The 16,323-nt window shown below is 47.5% G+C and overlaps 1 protein-coding gene across 3 annotated transcripts in view; it reads left to right on the top strand.

The window, feature by feature from the left end:
• Positions 1 to 16,323, top strand: part of Gfra2 (GDNF family receptor alpha 2) — a 91,704-nt gene that overhangs the window by 73,255 nt on the left and 2,126 nt on the right. For all 3 annotated transcript variants that reach the window (XM_031361129.1, XM_031361130.1, XM_031361131.1), the window contains 4 exons: positions 5,322 to 5,431; positions 6,128 to 6,268; positions 7,357 to 7,529; positions 15,915 to 15,968. In XM_031361129.1, the coding sequence (XP_031216989.1) occupies positions 5,322 to 5,431; positions 6,128 to 6,268; positions 7,357 to 7,529; positions 15,915 to 15,968 (478 nt within the window). The remainder of the gene's footprint in view (positions 1 to 5,321; positions 5,432 to 6,127; positions 6,269 to 7,356; positions 7,530 to 15,914; positions 15,969 to 16,323) is intronic.

The raw sequence follows: 16,323 nt of genomic DNA on the forward strand, positions 1-16,323 counted from the left end.
TTTTACTATCGGAGACCCAGCTAGGTTAAAAATAAAATGATTGATTGGTTTATAAAATAAAACATAGAAGTGATAGTGTATCCCAGGGAGCAAGGGAAGAAACCTTCCCCTGTCTTCCTCTCTCCTTTCTCTTTCCTTCTCTCTCCATTCCTCCATTTCCATCTCCCTCTCTTCCTCCCTTTCTTTAATTCAGATTGCTATGTAAGTGTTCTTCATGTGACCCTATGGACAACTGTGGACCTGGGCTGTGTATGCTCAAGCCTGGATAACCAGGAAGCAAATAATGTTCTTTCTCGCCTGCTCCATTAGGAGAAGCTTAGTCAGGGCCCCCCTTTGGGCCATAATGGCCAAGAGAAAGGCTTTCACACTTGATCCAATCTGGGCCAGGCATCTCCGGGTTCCAGAAGCTGTTGTTTATACAGTCTATCCTGAGCCATCTTCTCTTCTTGGGAACACTTTACCCTTCCATGAAATGTTCGAGTGTGGTGTCATTGACAGTTACCCATGCTGGTGATGATAGCATTCTGATTGTCAGGCCCCTGGCCATGGCGTACAACTACAAACTGGGACTCGTTGGCTACATAAAGGCTACAGCTTGATAATCGAAAGAACTGCAGACCAGAAGCCTTGCATCGGCCAGCATTGGAACAGTCTGGGGATCCAACCGAGAAATTCACCTCCTGTGTCAGTTTCTCTGTGATACTCAGACAAAATGCCAGTTAGAAATAGTTGATGTGAAGAAAGCTTTATTTTTACTCATGAATTGGGAGGGTTTCTGCCTATCTATCATGGCAGGGAGGGGTGTGACAGAATTCATAGGGTGACTGCATGTGGTAGAGGCTTCTCACATCACTGATGGGCAGAAAGCAGAGAGTGGCCAGAATTAGGGACTAGGCTAAAACCTTCAAAGTCCCACTTTGAATTGGCTGCTAGGTCCCACATCCTAAGGCTCCACAGTCCCTTTAGATAGTATCAGTAGCTGGAGAACAGGCATTGGACACACAGGCCTGTGGGGACCCTTCAGATCCAGATGTAGCCCCCCTAAGCCTACTTGCAAAGGTTTGGTAGCCTGGCCCAAGACAGAAGGTCACTAATAAAAGACATGAACCTGTGTCTTTTCTTTGGGATCACACCACATACAAAGCAGTCATAAGGGCATGTCCCTATAACTGTGTATTATGTGTTTCTTTGGATGCAGGAGTGTGTGTGTGTGTGTGTGTGTGTGTGTGTGTGTGTGTGTGCACATGTGTATAGAAACATGCATATTCTGCATGCAACCACAATCCTAGGGTTTTCTTTCTTCCATGTCTGGGGCATAAAGCAGGAGTGTTTAAAGCTGAGGCCAGAAGGCAGGATCTGAAAGGCACCCACAAGCCCAGCTCTGCAGCCTGTGCAGACTGCCACACATCTGACTCAGAGCTTGTCATCCCAGCATCTGGAGGCTTGGTAGTGAGATTCTCAGGTTTACTGTGGCAATTTTAGGAAGGGTATGTTTGGGGCAGAGCCTAGAGAATTTGCATGCATAGAAATTTCTGGCCAATGACAATGCTGGTAGTCTGTTTACTCCACTTTGAGAATTATTGAAAAATGTGCTATGTGGGTTTCTTCCTGCATTCCAGCTCTGTTCTTCGTCCCATGACCAGGGAACCTATGGGAGCAGATTAAAGAGATAGGATGCTCAGTAAAACTTGAATTCCAGACTCAAAAAAGATTTTTATAGTATGAGAAGTAAAATAATAATAATAATAATAATAACATTTATCTGAAATTCAAATGAAATGAACACATTGCATCTAATATGGCCACCTTGTCATCAAATTAGGGTCAAGTGTCTCTCTCCTGCTGCTTCCATGTGATTGAATAGGCCACAGTTGTTGATGAACCAGGCCCAAAGAGGATTTGTGATTTTGGGGCAATCTACCTGCTCCCCTGAGCTCAGCTGAGAGGAATTTAGTTTGTGTGCATTTCGGCTCTCTTGCTGGCTCTCTGCTCTTTTCTCTCTGCTTATTTGCCTGTTTTTCCTCTCAATGATTTCTTTACACCATCTCTTTTCTGGAGGAGGGTCTTAAATCTGTGAAGTGGGGGACTGATCCAGTAAAGATCAGCTCTTGGCAGCAGAAACAGAATCCAAGAGACCGGTGATATCCCAGGGTATGGAGGATGAGTGACATTTTGCCTAGAGGAGGTGGCGATCACCAACTGGCACCCCACATATAATGGTTTGGGCTGGAGTGTTCTTGTGGTTGGTTCTCATTGTGCTGGAGTTGGAGTACGGAAAGGGCCTGAAGGAAATTGACTCCACTTGGTCTCTTGTTCTGGCAGATGAAGCTCACTGCTGTGGGTTTATCACAGATTGAGAGGCAGAGAGAAACTTGAGCAATCAAAGGCCTCCTGGAGACTTGGACTTGGCAGCCTCCTAAATGGCCCCATTTGTCCCCTTTGCTGCCAAGCTGCCTTGATGCTGAGAGTGGCGAAGATGACAGCAGAAAGCCTAGCTGCTTCCCTCCCTTTCAGTCCCCTCACCAACCGGTGGTCCAAATCCACACCCTTTACCCTGAACAGTGTCACGTCTGGGGTTCCTGGCACTAACCACCAGACTTCTTTGAGGATAGTAGGCTGGAGCCACACGAGACAGAGATGGTGTTTTCCCTGTCTGTGCACAGTTCCTAGTTTCCAGAGCCTCTGCTTCTCCCCCGCTTCCCCCCGCCCCACGTTCATTGTGGCATGGGAAGGATCAGTGGTTTCAGGAGAGCAGGGTCTTTCTGGGATCCAGCAAGCGACCTCTAGAGCCCTCCCTTCCCATTACATACTCACATTGCCCACACAGGATAAAGTGGTGTGTTTCTGTTCTCTGTGGGTCATGAATAGTCATTTCCTGTTTGCACTTGCCAAGCAGAGTGCTGGGGGAGAAGGCAGCAAAGATGATGATTCCTATCTACGTTGGGAGCTGCTTTGTCCAATATCTCTCACCGCTTTATTGAAGCTCTGGGCAAGCGTAGCTTTCTATTTAAGTGGGGACACTGAGTACCAGAGACATAGCCAGTGAGCCCCAGGTCACACAATAGAACAAGGCCTTGAGCACGATCATGTGACAGATGGCTCTCCCAGCAGCTGGACCAGCACCCTTCTTGCCAGCCCAGGAGCCCCTCTGGCTACAACCCTTAGAGGGGTCTGTACTGTTTCTCCTTCTGTTCTCTGGCTTGTACCCTCACCCCCACTTTTCCTACACGGCCTGGCTGATCTCTTGTTTGCTGGTGAAATGTCCTAGATCTCTCAAACAACATTTTTTTTTCCATTTCCTCCCATTTGTGTTTCCACTTCTTCTCTAGCCTTTGAGTTGGTGATTTTTGAGAGCTCCTTGCACTTGGAAGTCAGACAAAAGATATGCAGGGTCGTGTGATCTTCGAGCAAAACTTATTAGAGAGGACAAGGTTGCTCTGGATGCTGATGGTAATGGGAGTAGTTGAAGAGGTTTCCAACAGTTACAGGTCTAGCTGGAACCCTCAGCTCAGTTCTGGGCAGATCATGTTAATTGCAAGGAACTGAAAGATAGTAACGTTTCACCAAAGTCCTGTGCTGTAATCAATGGGACGGGGAGCATGCTGCTTTGAACCTGTCACGGGGGTTCCCTTCCGATTCCATATGGACCTGCTTACCATTCCCATCTTGACTCTGTCAGTCACATGTCTGGGGAGATGCTCCAAGTTGGAGCAAAGATGAGAGATATCTACCACCCATGAGTAACAGGGTCTTGGAGGATGTGGATGAGGAAAGAAGTAAAGGTGCCTTGTTAGCAGTGGATGTTCTTACTGGGGAGACCAAACAAAGCAATGTCAGGAAGTCTCTGTGCTGTTGAGTTGCCTGGTCTAGACTTTCTGTGTAGTTGCATTGAGAAAAAGGACAAATCCATGATCATGGGAAAATACCTTTGTGTTGACCGGTTTGGTGGCTTTGGGGATGCAGAAAGTAGGAGACAGGTTCTATACATACCCACATGGGATTGAAATGGACACTCACATTTCAGTTAGAGGGTGTAAAAATAACCCATAGAGAAGATGTTTAAACAACTTCATACAGAAGATGGTAAACAGTGGTTGCTCACAATATAGGATTCTATAGGATCTTCATTCTGCCTTTATCTTCTCCTATTGTTTCCTTCTGGAGGGAGATTTAGCTAAAGTGGAGTATTTGAAAACCCTATAGTGTCTCCCAGGGATGTACCAGAGTACCAGAGACTAGGTAGCTTATGGCAGAAATAGACCCTCTTACAGTTGTAGAAGCCAGAAGTCTGAGGCTGAAGTGTCAGGGACCATACTTTCTTTGTGCTCTCAGAGACTAAGAGAGGCTGATCAATGAGGTCACATGGGCAGGACACTCCTCTCTAGGGGGTAATGGTTGCCTTAGACAAGATAAGGGGGAAGCATCCTCCTCAGTCCAGGCTGATGGAAACCTCTGTGGCCAGAGGACTAGGGCAAGAGGGAGAACCAAGGATGTGACTTTGTGTCACATTCAGCTCTGAGACTGGGGTTAGAGAACAGGCCTGGACCTGCTCCTGGCTGAGTGTGACTGAGCTGTGCACAAGTGGTTACAAAATCATGTCACAGGTACTGATGACAATGGGTGATGGCTTGCTAGGTCGTGAAGAGAAACATTTAAAAGGTGGACTATGCCTGGTGAGCCAGGGAGGCAGGGAGAGGGGCCACCCATTGGCCTGCTCTGTGACCATGCAGAAGAATCCAGGTGAGAATGAGGAGATGCCTCACCCTAAGGAGACCCTGCCTTCCCTCTGAGTTCTGGCTTCTTTGAGCTTCAGACTAGTGCAGGGATCATTAGATCCACTTTGGGTTGGGAAGAGCAATGTTTTCCAGGATATGGACAACATTCTTCAAGTTTCTAGCTGTCAGGAAGCAGAACCTTGTTCCCTGTCCCGGACCTGGATCCTGTCTACCAGCACAGCCCTGCCCCCCTCTGTTTTTCTGATAGCAAGAACCATTTGGAGAATGGGTCTTTATAGTTTTTCTCTTTTTTTGAAACAGGTTTCACACTGTGTTCCAGGCTGGCCTGGAACTCACTATGTAGCCCAGGTTGACCTCAAACCCTCCAACTTTAGCCCTCTAAGTACTGGTATTACAGGTACATGGCTTGGCCTTTTAAATTGCTTTGTGCCCAGCTCCATAGGTCTCCCTTCACTTTCTACTCCCCCCTTTCCTGGCTTCCTCAGGTTCTAGGATCTGCAGCGTGGAGCCCCAGGCAATGTGGAGGAGGCTGGAGCAGGCTGCCAGACTAAACTGTTTCCTCCTTGGGTCTTTTCCCGACACCAGGTCCCGCCTGGCAGACTTCCATGCCAACTGTCGAGCCTCCTACCGGACAATCACCAGCTGCCCTGCGGACAATTACCAGGCATGTCTTGGCTCCTATGCTGGCATGATTGGTAAGCCCTGCTTACATTTTCTGTACTTTCAGTAGTTTCCTCCCTCACCCCCACTCATCCAACCTCACTGGGGTGGGGGTTTGCTGCAGTCCAGCCCAAGGCTGTTGGAAGAGACTGACAGCATAGCCTTGCCTGCAGCAGATTCAGACAGAGCATCTAAGGGAGAGGGAGGCTACCTCCTTATCAGGAGGGGCCCTCTGCTTTTGTTACAAGGCTTTGGATGTTAAGTAACAGCCTTCTAAGTACTGCTAATGAGTCAATGTGGAGCTTCCACTAAAGAGTGGTTGATGTTTCTATTTCCCAGGCAAGAAAACTGATGCTTAAGAGAAATTGAGTTCCTTGACCAGGTTCACTTAGTTGGCAAATGCTAGCGCTGAGATCCAACCCAGGGTGGGAGCCTTCAACTCCTTGATTCTAGAAGAATCACTCTGATGTTTGTGAAGTAGAAAGGAAAGAAGACTGAAGCCTGGGCAGGAGCTTCTGGGAACTTTTCTGCCCTCCCAATGACAGAGTCTGGTGGGTCTCAGGGCCTTTGGCCTTTCTGTTCCTGCTGACCTTATAGTCACCAGACATAATTGTGCTCAGTTAAGGTTGTGAGTTAGGGTATCTGTGGGGTTTTTTTGGGGGGGGGCAGGTAGGAAACCTTTGTCCTACTTTGCCTATGCATCTTTTTTTTCTTCCCTTTCTCCCTCCCAGGGTTCGATATGACACCCAACTATGTGGACTCCAATCCCACGGGCATCGTGGTGTCTCCCTGGTGCAATTGTCGTGGCAGTGGGAACATGGAAGAAGAGTGTGAGAAGTTCCTTAAGGACTTCACAGAAAACCCATGCCTCCGTAAGCCTGAGAAAACTTTCTCATGCCATTTTGTTCCTTCTGTCCCCTACCCAGCATACACTTCTGCTACCTGGGAGGGAATCTAGGGTGCTCTGCCCTGGTCGTTTTCTTCTCCCCTTGTTAGGATGGCCAGTGATACCTGTGGGGCTTCTGCACTGTATGGGGCTTTGTAGAGTTTTGAGCTGTTAGAGATTTCATTCTAGAATTGTCAGCGGGCTGCCCAAGTCTACCACCAGAGTCCCTAAACTCATGGAAGGTCAATACAGAAGGGCTTTAGTTGGCTGTTCTGACAGCATCAGCCAGTTTCTCTTGGAGACCGTGTCTCCTCCTGAGGACCACAGGCTCCCTCTCCTTCTTTCCTATTGGAACTGAGGACTAAAAAAAAAAAAAAGAAAAAGGAAAGAAAAAAGTCATTTAACTACTGGGTCAAAAGGCTGCAGGGAGAAGAGGTCCCAGTCAAATGCAGCCTGCCTTTGGTCTATACAGTCTGACATCCCTTGCTGATTGTTCTGTCTGTACATCTCCCCCTCCCCCATCTGCCTCTCTCATTTCTTCCTTCTGTTCATCTGTCTCTTTGTCCTTTCCTGTCTGTTCAGGAATTCAAAGATAGATCCCAGTGCCTGTCATTAAAGGATGAGTAGCTAGTTGGATGTAAACTGAGGATCCCAGCACAGATGGAAGTTGTAGGGTAGAGTTCTCTGTGGTGTCAGAGTTCTGATACCCAAGTCCTCCTGGACGAGGGAGGACTCAAGGCTTCTCCGAGGCTGTATCTCTTGAGGACAGCTGGGTCAGCTGAAAAGGCAAGGAACAGCTGATGTTCTATTCCGACAGGGTTCCAGGGCTTGCTAGATAGACTTGAGGAGATTGCAGAGCAGAGAGCCTTGTCTAGCTCTCCTCTTCTATTTTCCTCACCAACTGGGAGATCTTTTTAAGTCTGAAAAGAGCCTTAGCAAAGTCAAATTCTAATATCCTACCATTTTGTCTTCAGTTTCTGGGCCCTTTTGGGAGGGTAGTGCTGAGGAATAAGTTCAACCAGGCATGATGGAAGTGGGTTCTGATTTTGCTCTTTCTCTCGGTCCTCTCTCTAGGGAACGCCATCCAGGCTTTTGGCAATGGCACAGATGTGAACATGTCTCCCAAAGGCCCCTCATTCCCAGCTACGCAGGCCCCTCGGGTGGAAAAGACTCCTTCACTGCCAGATGACCTCAGTGATAGCACCAGCCTGGGGACGAGTGTCATCACCACCTGCACGTCTATCCAGGTGAGGGCTGTGCCTCTGAAGCTTGGGATGGCTTAAGATCCAGAATACACCATGGTATCAGTCATGATATGGGAAACCACTCAACTGATGCCATCGAAGGAACATTGGAGGTTCCTTGAGTTTAGGAGCCCAAGGGGCAGGGAGTTAGGAAAGAATTTTTTTTCACCTCTTTGCTAATTTAGGCATTTTCTTTAATAATATGAAAACACCTATTACCTAACAGTATTGTATCAGACATACATACTAGGTTACAAGAGAAATATAATAGTTACCATACAGCTCCTGTCTGGCAACTATCAGCTAGTATGCTGATAATTCTCATTTCATTGAATTTACAATGAGGTGACAGCATTCCTATTCAATATTCAGGAAAGTGATCCAGAGTTCTTAGGTCTGACTGTTGGTGACCTGAATTTTCAAGCCTTCATTTAACTCTAAGACTTACAGTGTTCATCTATCCATCCGTCTATCCATCTATCCATGCATGCATGCAATGTGGCTTATAGACCCAATGCATGCCAGGTCTTATATGAGCTTATAGGGAAACATTGGTAAGTGAGGTTAATACTGTTTGGGTTGTATAGTACCCTGGCTAGATTTATGTCAACTTGACCTAAACTGTAGTCACCTAAGAGGAAGAAACCTCTGTTGAGAAAATGCTTCCATAAGATCAATCTGTGGAACATTTTCTTAATTAGTGATTGATGGAGAATGGTGTAGTCCACTATGAGTGGTACCACCCCTGGGCTGATGGTTCTGGGTTCTGTATAAAAGGAGACTGAGCAAGCCATGAGGAGCAAACCAATAGCAGTTTCTGCATCAGTTCCTGCCTCCAGGTTCCTGGCCTGCGGGAGTTCCTATTCCTTTCCTGGCTTGATGGACTACGATGTGGAAGTTTAAGTCAAATAAACTCTTTGCTCCCCAACTTGCTTTTTGGTCATACTGTTTCATCATAGCCATAGAAACTCTTAACTAAGACACACAGTCCTTATCGCTTTGATGGTCAAACAATGGCATCGTTCTTGGTAATAGCTTATCTGCTGAAGAGGTTGACTTTAAGCAGGTCAGATGCATACTCACTCAGACACATGCAGACACAGACGCACAGACAGACACATAACTGCACACATGCACACACATACACACAAACATCTAGAACAAAATGTTTGGAAGACAATCTAGTCTAGAATGCAAAAATGAGTAGAGGGTAAACAGTGAGGTGTGGGTGAAGGGTACAGGAGATGTTTCAGGCAGGAGTTGACAGTGACTGGCTGATTGCTGGGATCTGGAACATAAGCAGGGACACAGCCTACGAGGTTTGGGAGGACCTGTGATGGTTGCTGGTCAGCTTCTCTAATCAGTAGAACCTAACATTCGTAGCGCCAGGATGAGAACTTGAACAAGTTCCTCATGGGTACCCATCAAATCTTAGCTCTGTGCTAGTGACCCTGGTGGTCAGGGAAAACACTCTTTCTTCTACTCCTTGCTCATTGTTAGTAACAGTCACCTTTAAATGCCTCTAGTTGGAGCTTTTTTGTTATTTACTTCCTTCATTAAGCCACCCTGCCTGATTTGGGTGGATGTACCCATGCCATCTTTGCTCCCTCTTAACCACACTGGGCATACCTGAATGACTGCCTGGGGAGGGTTCAGGTCCCCACTCCGCAGACAGCTGTCAGTTCAATTTCATGCTTACATAGTAGACAGTTAGGTTGGTCAAAGCTGAGCCAGGTGAGCAGGCTCAGGAAGGATTCTTCTGACCTTCTATGCTTTACGTGACTCCAGAGGGTATCCTTAATCCCAAGCTTTTTGGGGAGAACTCACCTGTGGAGGAACTGCATTAGCCCAAAGATGGTGTCCCTATACCCTTCCTGTGACCCCTTGTGGACATGGAGAAGTTCCATGCTGTGGCATGAGCCCTCACCCAAGACTCTTCACTCCCTAATAATTCCGTGTCTCATTATTTCTTCTTAGAAAAAAAATAATTCTTTACATATTGATCAATCAATTATCGTTATCTGTGACCCTGTTTGTGTATGATGTGTATACACAGGTGCACATGCCATGGCACATATGTAAAGGTCAGAGGACACCTTTGTGGAGTAAATTCTCTCCTTCTACCACTATGTGGGTTTCTGGGGCTCAAAGTCAGGTTGCCAGGTTTGCATCTTTACTGCCTATTCTATCTCATGGACCCTCATTCGTTCTTTGTTTGTGTTTTAAGTTGCCAAAGCATCCTTACTTAGTTTTGTTTCTATCTAAAACATAGGCTTTCACAGGCTCTAGTCTGGGGGGGCCTTGTCTTAATCCTGATTTTATTCCAAGGAGGACGATGGACAACCTATATGGGAGATGATGTGAGCGTGCATTGTATACTGAGGCCTGCTGCTCAAAGACAAGGATTAGGAAGCTCTGGGACTGGGATGAGGGTGGGAGGCTCATTAGCAGGTGTTCTTTCAGGCATAGCCCCAGGGGTTGTCATCCTGGCACTCACTGAACAGTATTCCAAGGATAGTCATTCTAGAAGACAAGGAAGAAAGTCAGGTACTTAGGAGACACCTGCACACGATCACTCCCTAAATTCCTGCTCAGATGTGCAAGGGGAGCACCTCTGAATCACTGATTAGCATCTATTTTAGGGAACACCTTGCACCCATGCCAGGTTGCTTTGTCCTGCGTCAGTTGGGGGCTGGCCTGAGTGGCTCTACTTCTTTCCCTTCTACACCCCTCTTCTGTCTGTCACTCTACTAATGTATAATATCTCTGATCTATGACTCTGTGGTGGTCTTGATGAACTTGAGAGTTCAGTAACCTATGACTATAGAAAGAGTCCCTGAATGGGGGCAGACCAGGAAGCACAGGTTAGGGTTGGGGAACCTATATATTCCAAAATACAGCTTGGAAGGAGCAATATTAGGTTTCCTATATCCTCTCATCTCTTTCATTCCTTGGGGGAAATTCAAGGGGCCCCTAGAGATAGCAGCCTGATGGAACCCAAGGTGTGTCTAGGTGTTAAGCTTGCATGGATCCTTTAACTTTTTTCCCCAAACTGGAGGGTCCTAGGGTGAGCCATAACCTGTTTGTGACTTCATGGCCACTTGGAGGCTGAGCAGGGCCAGGACCTCTAGTTGCCTTCTGCTTCCTCCCTCTCAAGTCTGCTCTGCACAAAAAGCAGATGTGGGGTTGAGACCTCTTATTCTAATTGAAAGCCTGCTGGATAGGGACGCAGGAATGTCCTACATAGCATAGGGAACCCTGAGTTGATACTTTGTCCAATGTTTTTGATGTAGCCTCAGGCTCTTTCTTAGAAACAACCCAACTCTGGCCACCTTTATATGGATCTCTGGTTCTGGAACTTTCTGGAGAGCTTCTGATACACTCTGAGGTGGTCTCCAGCCTCAAGGTCTGAATGTCTTTGCCTTTTCCACCTTACTCCACTGGTCTCTGGCTGGGAGGCAGGCCAGTCTTAGATAACCAAGGTCTTTGTTTCTGAAGTCTGAAGCAGGAGGCTGCCCTCTCACAATTATCTTGGAGAGTTGAAAAGAGGACTAAAGGATTGTTGTAAGACCCTTACCTGATGCCTGAAGTAGGCCTTGTAAGCAGCACATTTCTGTCTTTACTCATCCTATACTCTTACTGTATGGCTTTCTTCCCCAGGCCCATTGGTATTGGAGCACAGGACTGGGGGACCCAATTAGCACATGCCTTTATTTGTTCAGTAGAAACTCTAACTCAACCAACCAACCAAAGAGTACACATGGTGGGACTAATGACTCCAGCAGCATATGTATAGCAGAGGATGCCCAAGTTGGTCATCAATGGGAGGAGAGGCCCTTGGCCCTGTGAAGGTTCTATGTCCCAGTGTAGGGGAATGCCAGGGCTAGTAAGAGGAGGGGGTGGGTTGTGAGCAGGAGGAAGGGGAGGGAACAGGGGTTTGTTTTTGTTTTTGTTTTTTAAATTAAATTTAATTTTCTTTTCTTTTTTCTTTTTTCTTCTTCTTTTTTTTTTTTTGGAGGGGAAACTGGGGAAGGAAATATTGTATGACATGTAAATAAAGAAAACATCTAATTAAACAAAGAAACTCTAACTGTATACTGACTCCTGAGACTGAGAACTTTAATCAGTCAGTACCCTGCTCCTCACAACAGTGAGGATAGACAGGAGTCCCATGCAGATGATTGACCTACTTGGGTTTACAATTGGAGGGCTTGCCTTGCGTGGCAGTGAAAGCTGGGGACAGGCCAGCGAGGGAAACCTGCTGCCAGGGCTGGAGAAACTAGATGGACATTGAGTTCATAGTTTGGAGTAAAAAAGGGTGTGGCAGGCAGAGCTGAGCTGATGACTTCCGGTGTTTGCATTTTGTCCCTGTGCCGTAGGCAGCATTGTAGGAAGTGGTGACAGTCATTCTAGCTGCAAAGCCTAAACTGGTTACCACTGGCCCTTTCCTGAAAACATTTACAGACCCATGGCTTTCATCTAAAAAAGGTACAGTGTGTCAAGACAGGGGGTGCTGTGTTGGGAGGGTGGGTCCTGTACACATAGAATAGGCAGAAAGTGGTGAACAGTGAGATCTTGACAAACTTTGGCCAAGGGGGTATGTGGGATCTGCCTGGAGCCAAGATTACAGGGGCTAATCTGACTGCGGGTGGCAATCATCTGGCAAGGGAGGGATGCAGAGTCAGGGAGGCCTGCTTGGAGACTCTGGTGATGCTCTTATTCACAGACTTGAAAAGAGAGGGTATATAAGGAAGGAGAAGGTCAAGAACTTGAAGTTGGGGATGGGGCCTAGAACAGGAGTAGGGGTACAGGAGAGAGCTGGCTTGCTCTGCTTGCCCAGCAGGCTGGCACTGGGCCTTTGTCACCAGGATCTGGGCTGAGCCAGAGAGACTCATGGGACTTCAAGACTTGGCTTTGGGAGGTAGCCTGGGGTCTTCCTGGGAAAAAAAAGACCTCCCTGGGAGAAAGTTCTAGAAGGATGAAACCTGCAGGTGTGCAACTCCTTCCTTATGTCACTGGCACCTGCTCCCCCCCCCATCCCCTATGCTTCTGGTGACCTTCAGGTTTTTCCCACAAAGCCCCTCTGTCCCACCTTCATGTAACAAGGGTAGTTATTGTAAATACTATGTCTGTCTGTTCTAGCAGCCTGGGCCTGTGTTCTTTAGGACATTCAACATGCACAGGCTCTGATCCTGTCCTATGTAAGAGATTCTGAGCAGGGCAGGAGCAGGACTCAGCGCAGACTCAGTGGACAGAGCAATGGTGTGTGTGTGTGTGCGTGTGTGTGTGTGTGTGTGTGCCTGTGTGCTCGTGGATGGGCCCCCCTCCTGGGATTAAGGCTGCCCAAAGACCCTTGTGTATAAGCTTATTTTTCTGATTCTGTCTAAGCCCCTTGAAGCAGGGATGATATTTTCTTTTATTTGCTTTTATTTATTTTTATGTGTTATGTATCCATGCCATGTCACAAATGTAGACATCAGCGAACAACTTGTAAGAGTCAGTTCTCTCTTTCTACCATGGGGTTTTGGGGATCAAACTCAGGTAATTAGACTTTGTGGCAAGCACCCTTACCCTGCTGAACCATCTCGTCAGCCTGTGGCTGAGAGCCTTAAGAAGAAAAGGGAGCAGCTCTATCCAGTTAGGGAGGGAGACAGTGGATCTGTGTTCTGGTGTTAGGTAGTAGAACTTCTATCTCTCCATTCCTCCCTTCCCATGTGCCACTGTTAGAAAAATCATGCTGGGACCCTCCCCCCTGCTGTTTTGTGTGACTAGAACTGGGTGGTGGGGCCTTGGGTTAGCTGTTGGTGGCCACTGCAGCTGCTCACTCTCTACTGTTTCCTGGAATCAGGAAGGCAGAGGTTTTTCTAGCTTTTTGTCCCCAGCATTGTCATTGTTTGGAGAGAGAGGAGCTCTTGGAGTGAGCGGGATGCTGTCCTGAGTTACCCATCGCTCAGTGACTCCAGACTGCAGGAGTCTGCTGCACCTGCTGACCTTAAGCATCCTTCCCTGTCACTTGGTCACTTGGCTCTGGGGTTGTGTTTCTGGATACAAAACTACTTTGTTCTGCTTCAAGCTTTGTGCTCTGAACAGGCAGCCTTGAGATCTGTGAGGCACACAAGTGTCTCACTTGTCTCACATGAACACCACAGTAACTTAGTGAGGGGTGCACATATGTCCAGGTTATTTTATAGCTGAGGGAACTAGACTCAGTAAGTTTGTCTTAGGCAATGGGCAACCAAGTCTTGAGCCTAGGGCTCTGTATTCTTGGGTCCCCTGCTTCTTAGTCTCTTCCAGACCACCTTGGACCAAGGATTTTGGTCTTGAAGTGTAGACAGTGGAAGGGACAAGGCTGGCAGAGAGTTCTAGATCTAGGTCTTGTAGCACGTGGACAGCGTGGGCAGATCTGACAGGTAATCCTTACTGCATGGGTGTGGCCTCTCACAGCCTTGGGGTCTATTGTCCTTAAATTAGGAATGATTTCTCTCTGGTTGGGATAACTTGCTGGGCCCTGATCACTCTGGGGAGGGATGTAGGCTCAGGTCAGGGGTGATAGAAAGCATGTGTGTTCAAATCCTATTATCTCTGCATTTCTGGTAAAGCTGGGGAACAGGGTTCTGGCTTCAGGCCTGGGAACATTCTTACCTTTTCTTTGTGGCTTGATCTTGGCGTAGAATCTGGTGTGGCCACCAGTGTCCAAGGCTAAGAGCCTGCTTGGGCTACCAGAACATCTGTCCAGTCACAGTATTGTGACTGTACCAGCTTTGCTAATTGTCTAGTTGAGTTGTTCTCTCAGATTTTACTTTCCTTAAAATAATAGACTATTTGAAAACAATTTTATGTGTAACTCTAAAATACGTTAATGAAACAAACAAGGGATACCTTTAATTGGGGTGAGACAAGGACCTTGACTCCCGTGGGGCTGCCTGACTCCAATTTATATGGGTCCATATTTAGTAAACATTGAAAGGAGGAGGACACAGGACTGCCAGGGAACCCCCTGAAGGCAGGCCAAGCTTGCCACACACACCTGGTAATTCAAATAGGAAGTGATGCAGGGTGCCAGTGGATTCCTGGCAGTCCACAGGAAGGATAGATGTGATCTGGTGAGGATTAGAGTAGGAGAAGGTGCCAGGCATGCGATTGTGAAGACAGTACACAGCCGTGGAGATGAGATGACATGTTCTCCCTGCAGTGGGCTGCCCAGAGCATGGCTAGAATGGCATTGGCCTTGAAGAGGAGAAGCCCATCTTTGGGGATTCAAGGGCCTAGAGCTCAGGGCCCTCTAAAGAGAACAGCAGTTGGTGGCTTGACTGGGCCAGATCTTGTCACCTGGGGACCCTGGTACTGAGGTCTTAAGTACTGTGTGTCTTCCTGGGTCTGGTTCCCCTTGGTCCTCCAGTCTGGATTACCACCGTACTTTTTTGGCTTGGGCTTAAGTGACAGCTGGGGCTGCATTCAATTGACCAGATGCCCAGGATGATCAGCTGCCTATGATGTCCAAGGGATTATTGACACTTCTGGCCAAGAACAGTGACTTCTGCATAATTTCCTGGGCTTCCTAGGTACTTCTAGTGGCCAGTTTCCCCACAATTGCTGCGAGAACCAAGCTTTTGGAAGCCAAAAAGATGCTCCATGCCCACAGTTTGTTCTCTTGGGTCTCTGTCACAGTGTTGGTAACAGAGAACCGTCGATTGTAAATATCCTTTGGTCCTGCTGCCAAGTAGTTGAGTCAAGGTAGAGAATCCTGGAGCATCACCAAACCTGCTTTTCTTCTCACCCCTCCCCTCATCTGCATATTGCCCAGGTGCACACATCTGTTTGGGGTGGAAATGACCAAGCCCAGTTGCCAGATCCCTAACATCAGTGACAGGCATCACTAATCAATCACAATCACAATCAATCACAATCTTCTCTCCTGAACTCAGATGAGGGCTCATAATCTTTTCCACCACAGCTCTCCAGCAGCAATGGCAAGTGATGAGCCGGCACCAGGGAGCAGCCATTTTTCTCTGTGGCATTTATTCATTTGCGCTTGCATGCCCTTAATAAAAAACATTTGCTGAGTTGCTGTTAGGAGCCAAACACTGCTCAGAGCAAGGCAAAGGCATGATCTCTGTCTTTAGGCAGCAGGGAGTAGTATTCAGAGATGCGGATGAGTGGCTGGTGACCACAGGATACTACAAACTGGAGATCAAAGTTTTCTCCAGGAGCCCACAGGAACCAAGATAAAAATTCTTCGGGGTGTTTCAGAGTGAGCAGGGTGCTTTTGTGCTGCATAGGACCCAGTCATTACCGTCTGGTATGGACGCTGTGCTAGCAGTAAATGACAACACTGGATAAAACCTGGACCCAAACAGCCTGCTAACCTGCCCTGCCTTCTTTCCCTAGGAGCAAGGGCTGAAGGCTAACAACTCCAAAGAGTTAAGCATGTGCTTCACAGAGGTGAGTAGGGGCACGGGGGTGGGGTGGGCACATAAGGTTGGCCCAGAGCAACTGTTATTTAGGTGAACTTTGAACCCTTGGGTCAGCTGAACTTCTGACCTGACTTGGGCCAGAGTGAGAATTCACTCTTCTGGGGTGATGGGAGCCTCCCCTTGTGGATAATAAGTAGCTACTCTAATCTGAGCCCCCCTTCCCCGATTCCTCTAAGACAAAATGGGTTGAGTACTTGCTTGGCCCTAGTTCTGTGATGGATAGAAGTAGAGAAAGGCCCAGACTCTTGAAGGAGCCCCTTGCCCAGGGTATAAGAATGACTCATAGACCCAGGAAAATAACTTAGGTGAGAGAATGGTGGTAC

This window comes from Mastomys coucha, unplaced genomic scaffold (genome assembly GCF_008632895.1).
Source record: "Mastomys coucha isolate ucsf_1 unplaced genomic scaffold, UCSF_Mcou_1 pScaffold9, whole genome shotgun sequence".
Taxonomy (NCBI): Eukaryota; Metazoa; Chordata; class Mammalia; order Rodentia; family Muridae; genus Mastomys; species Mastomys coucha.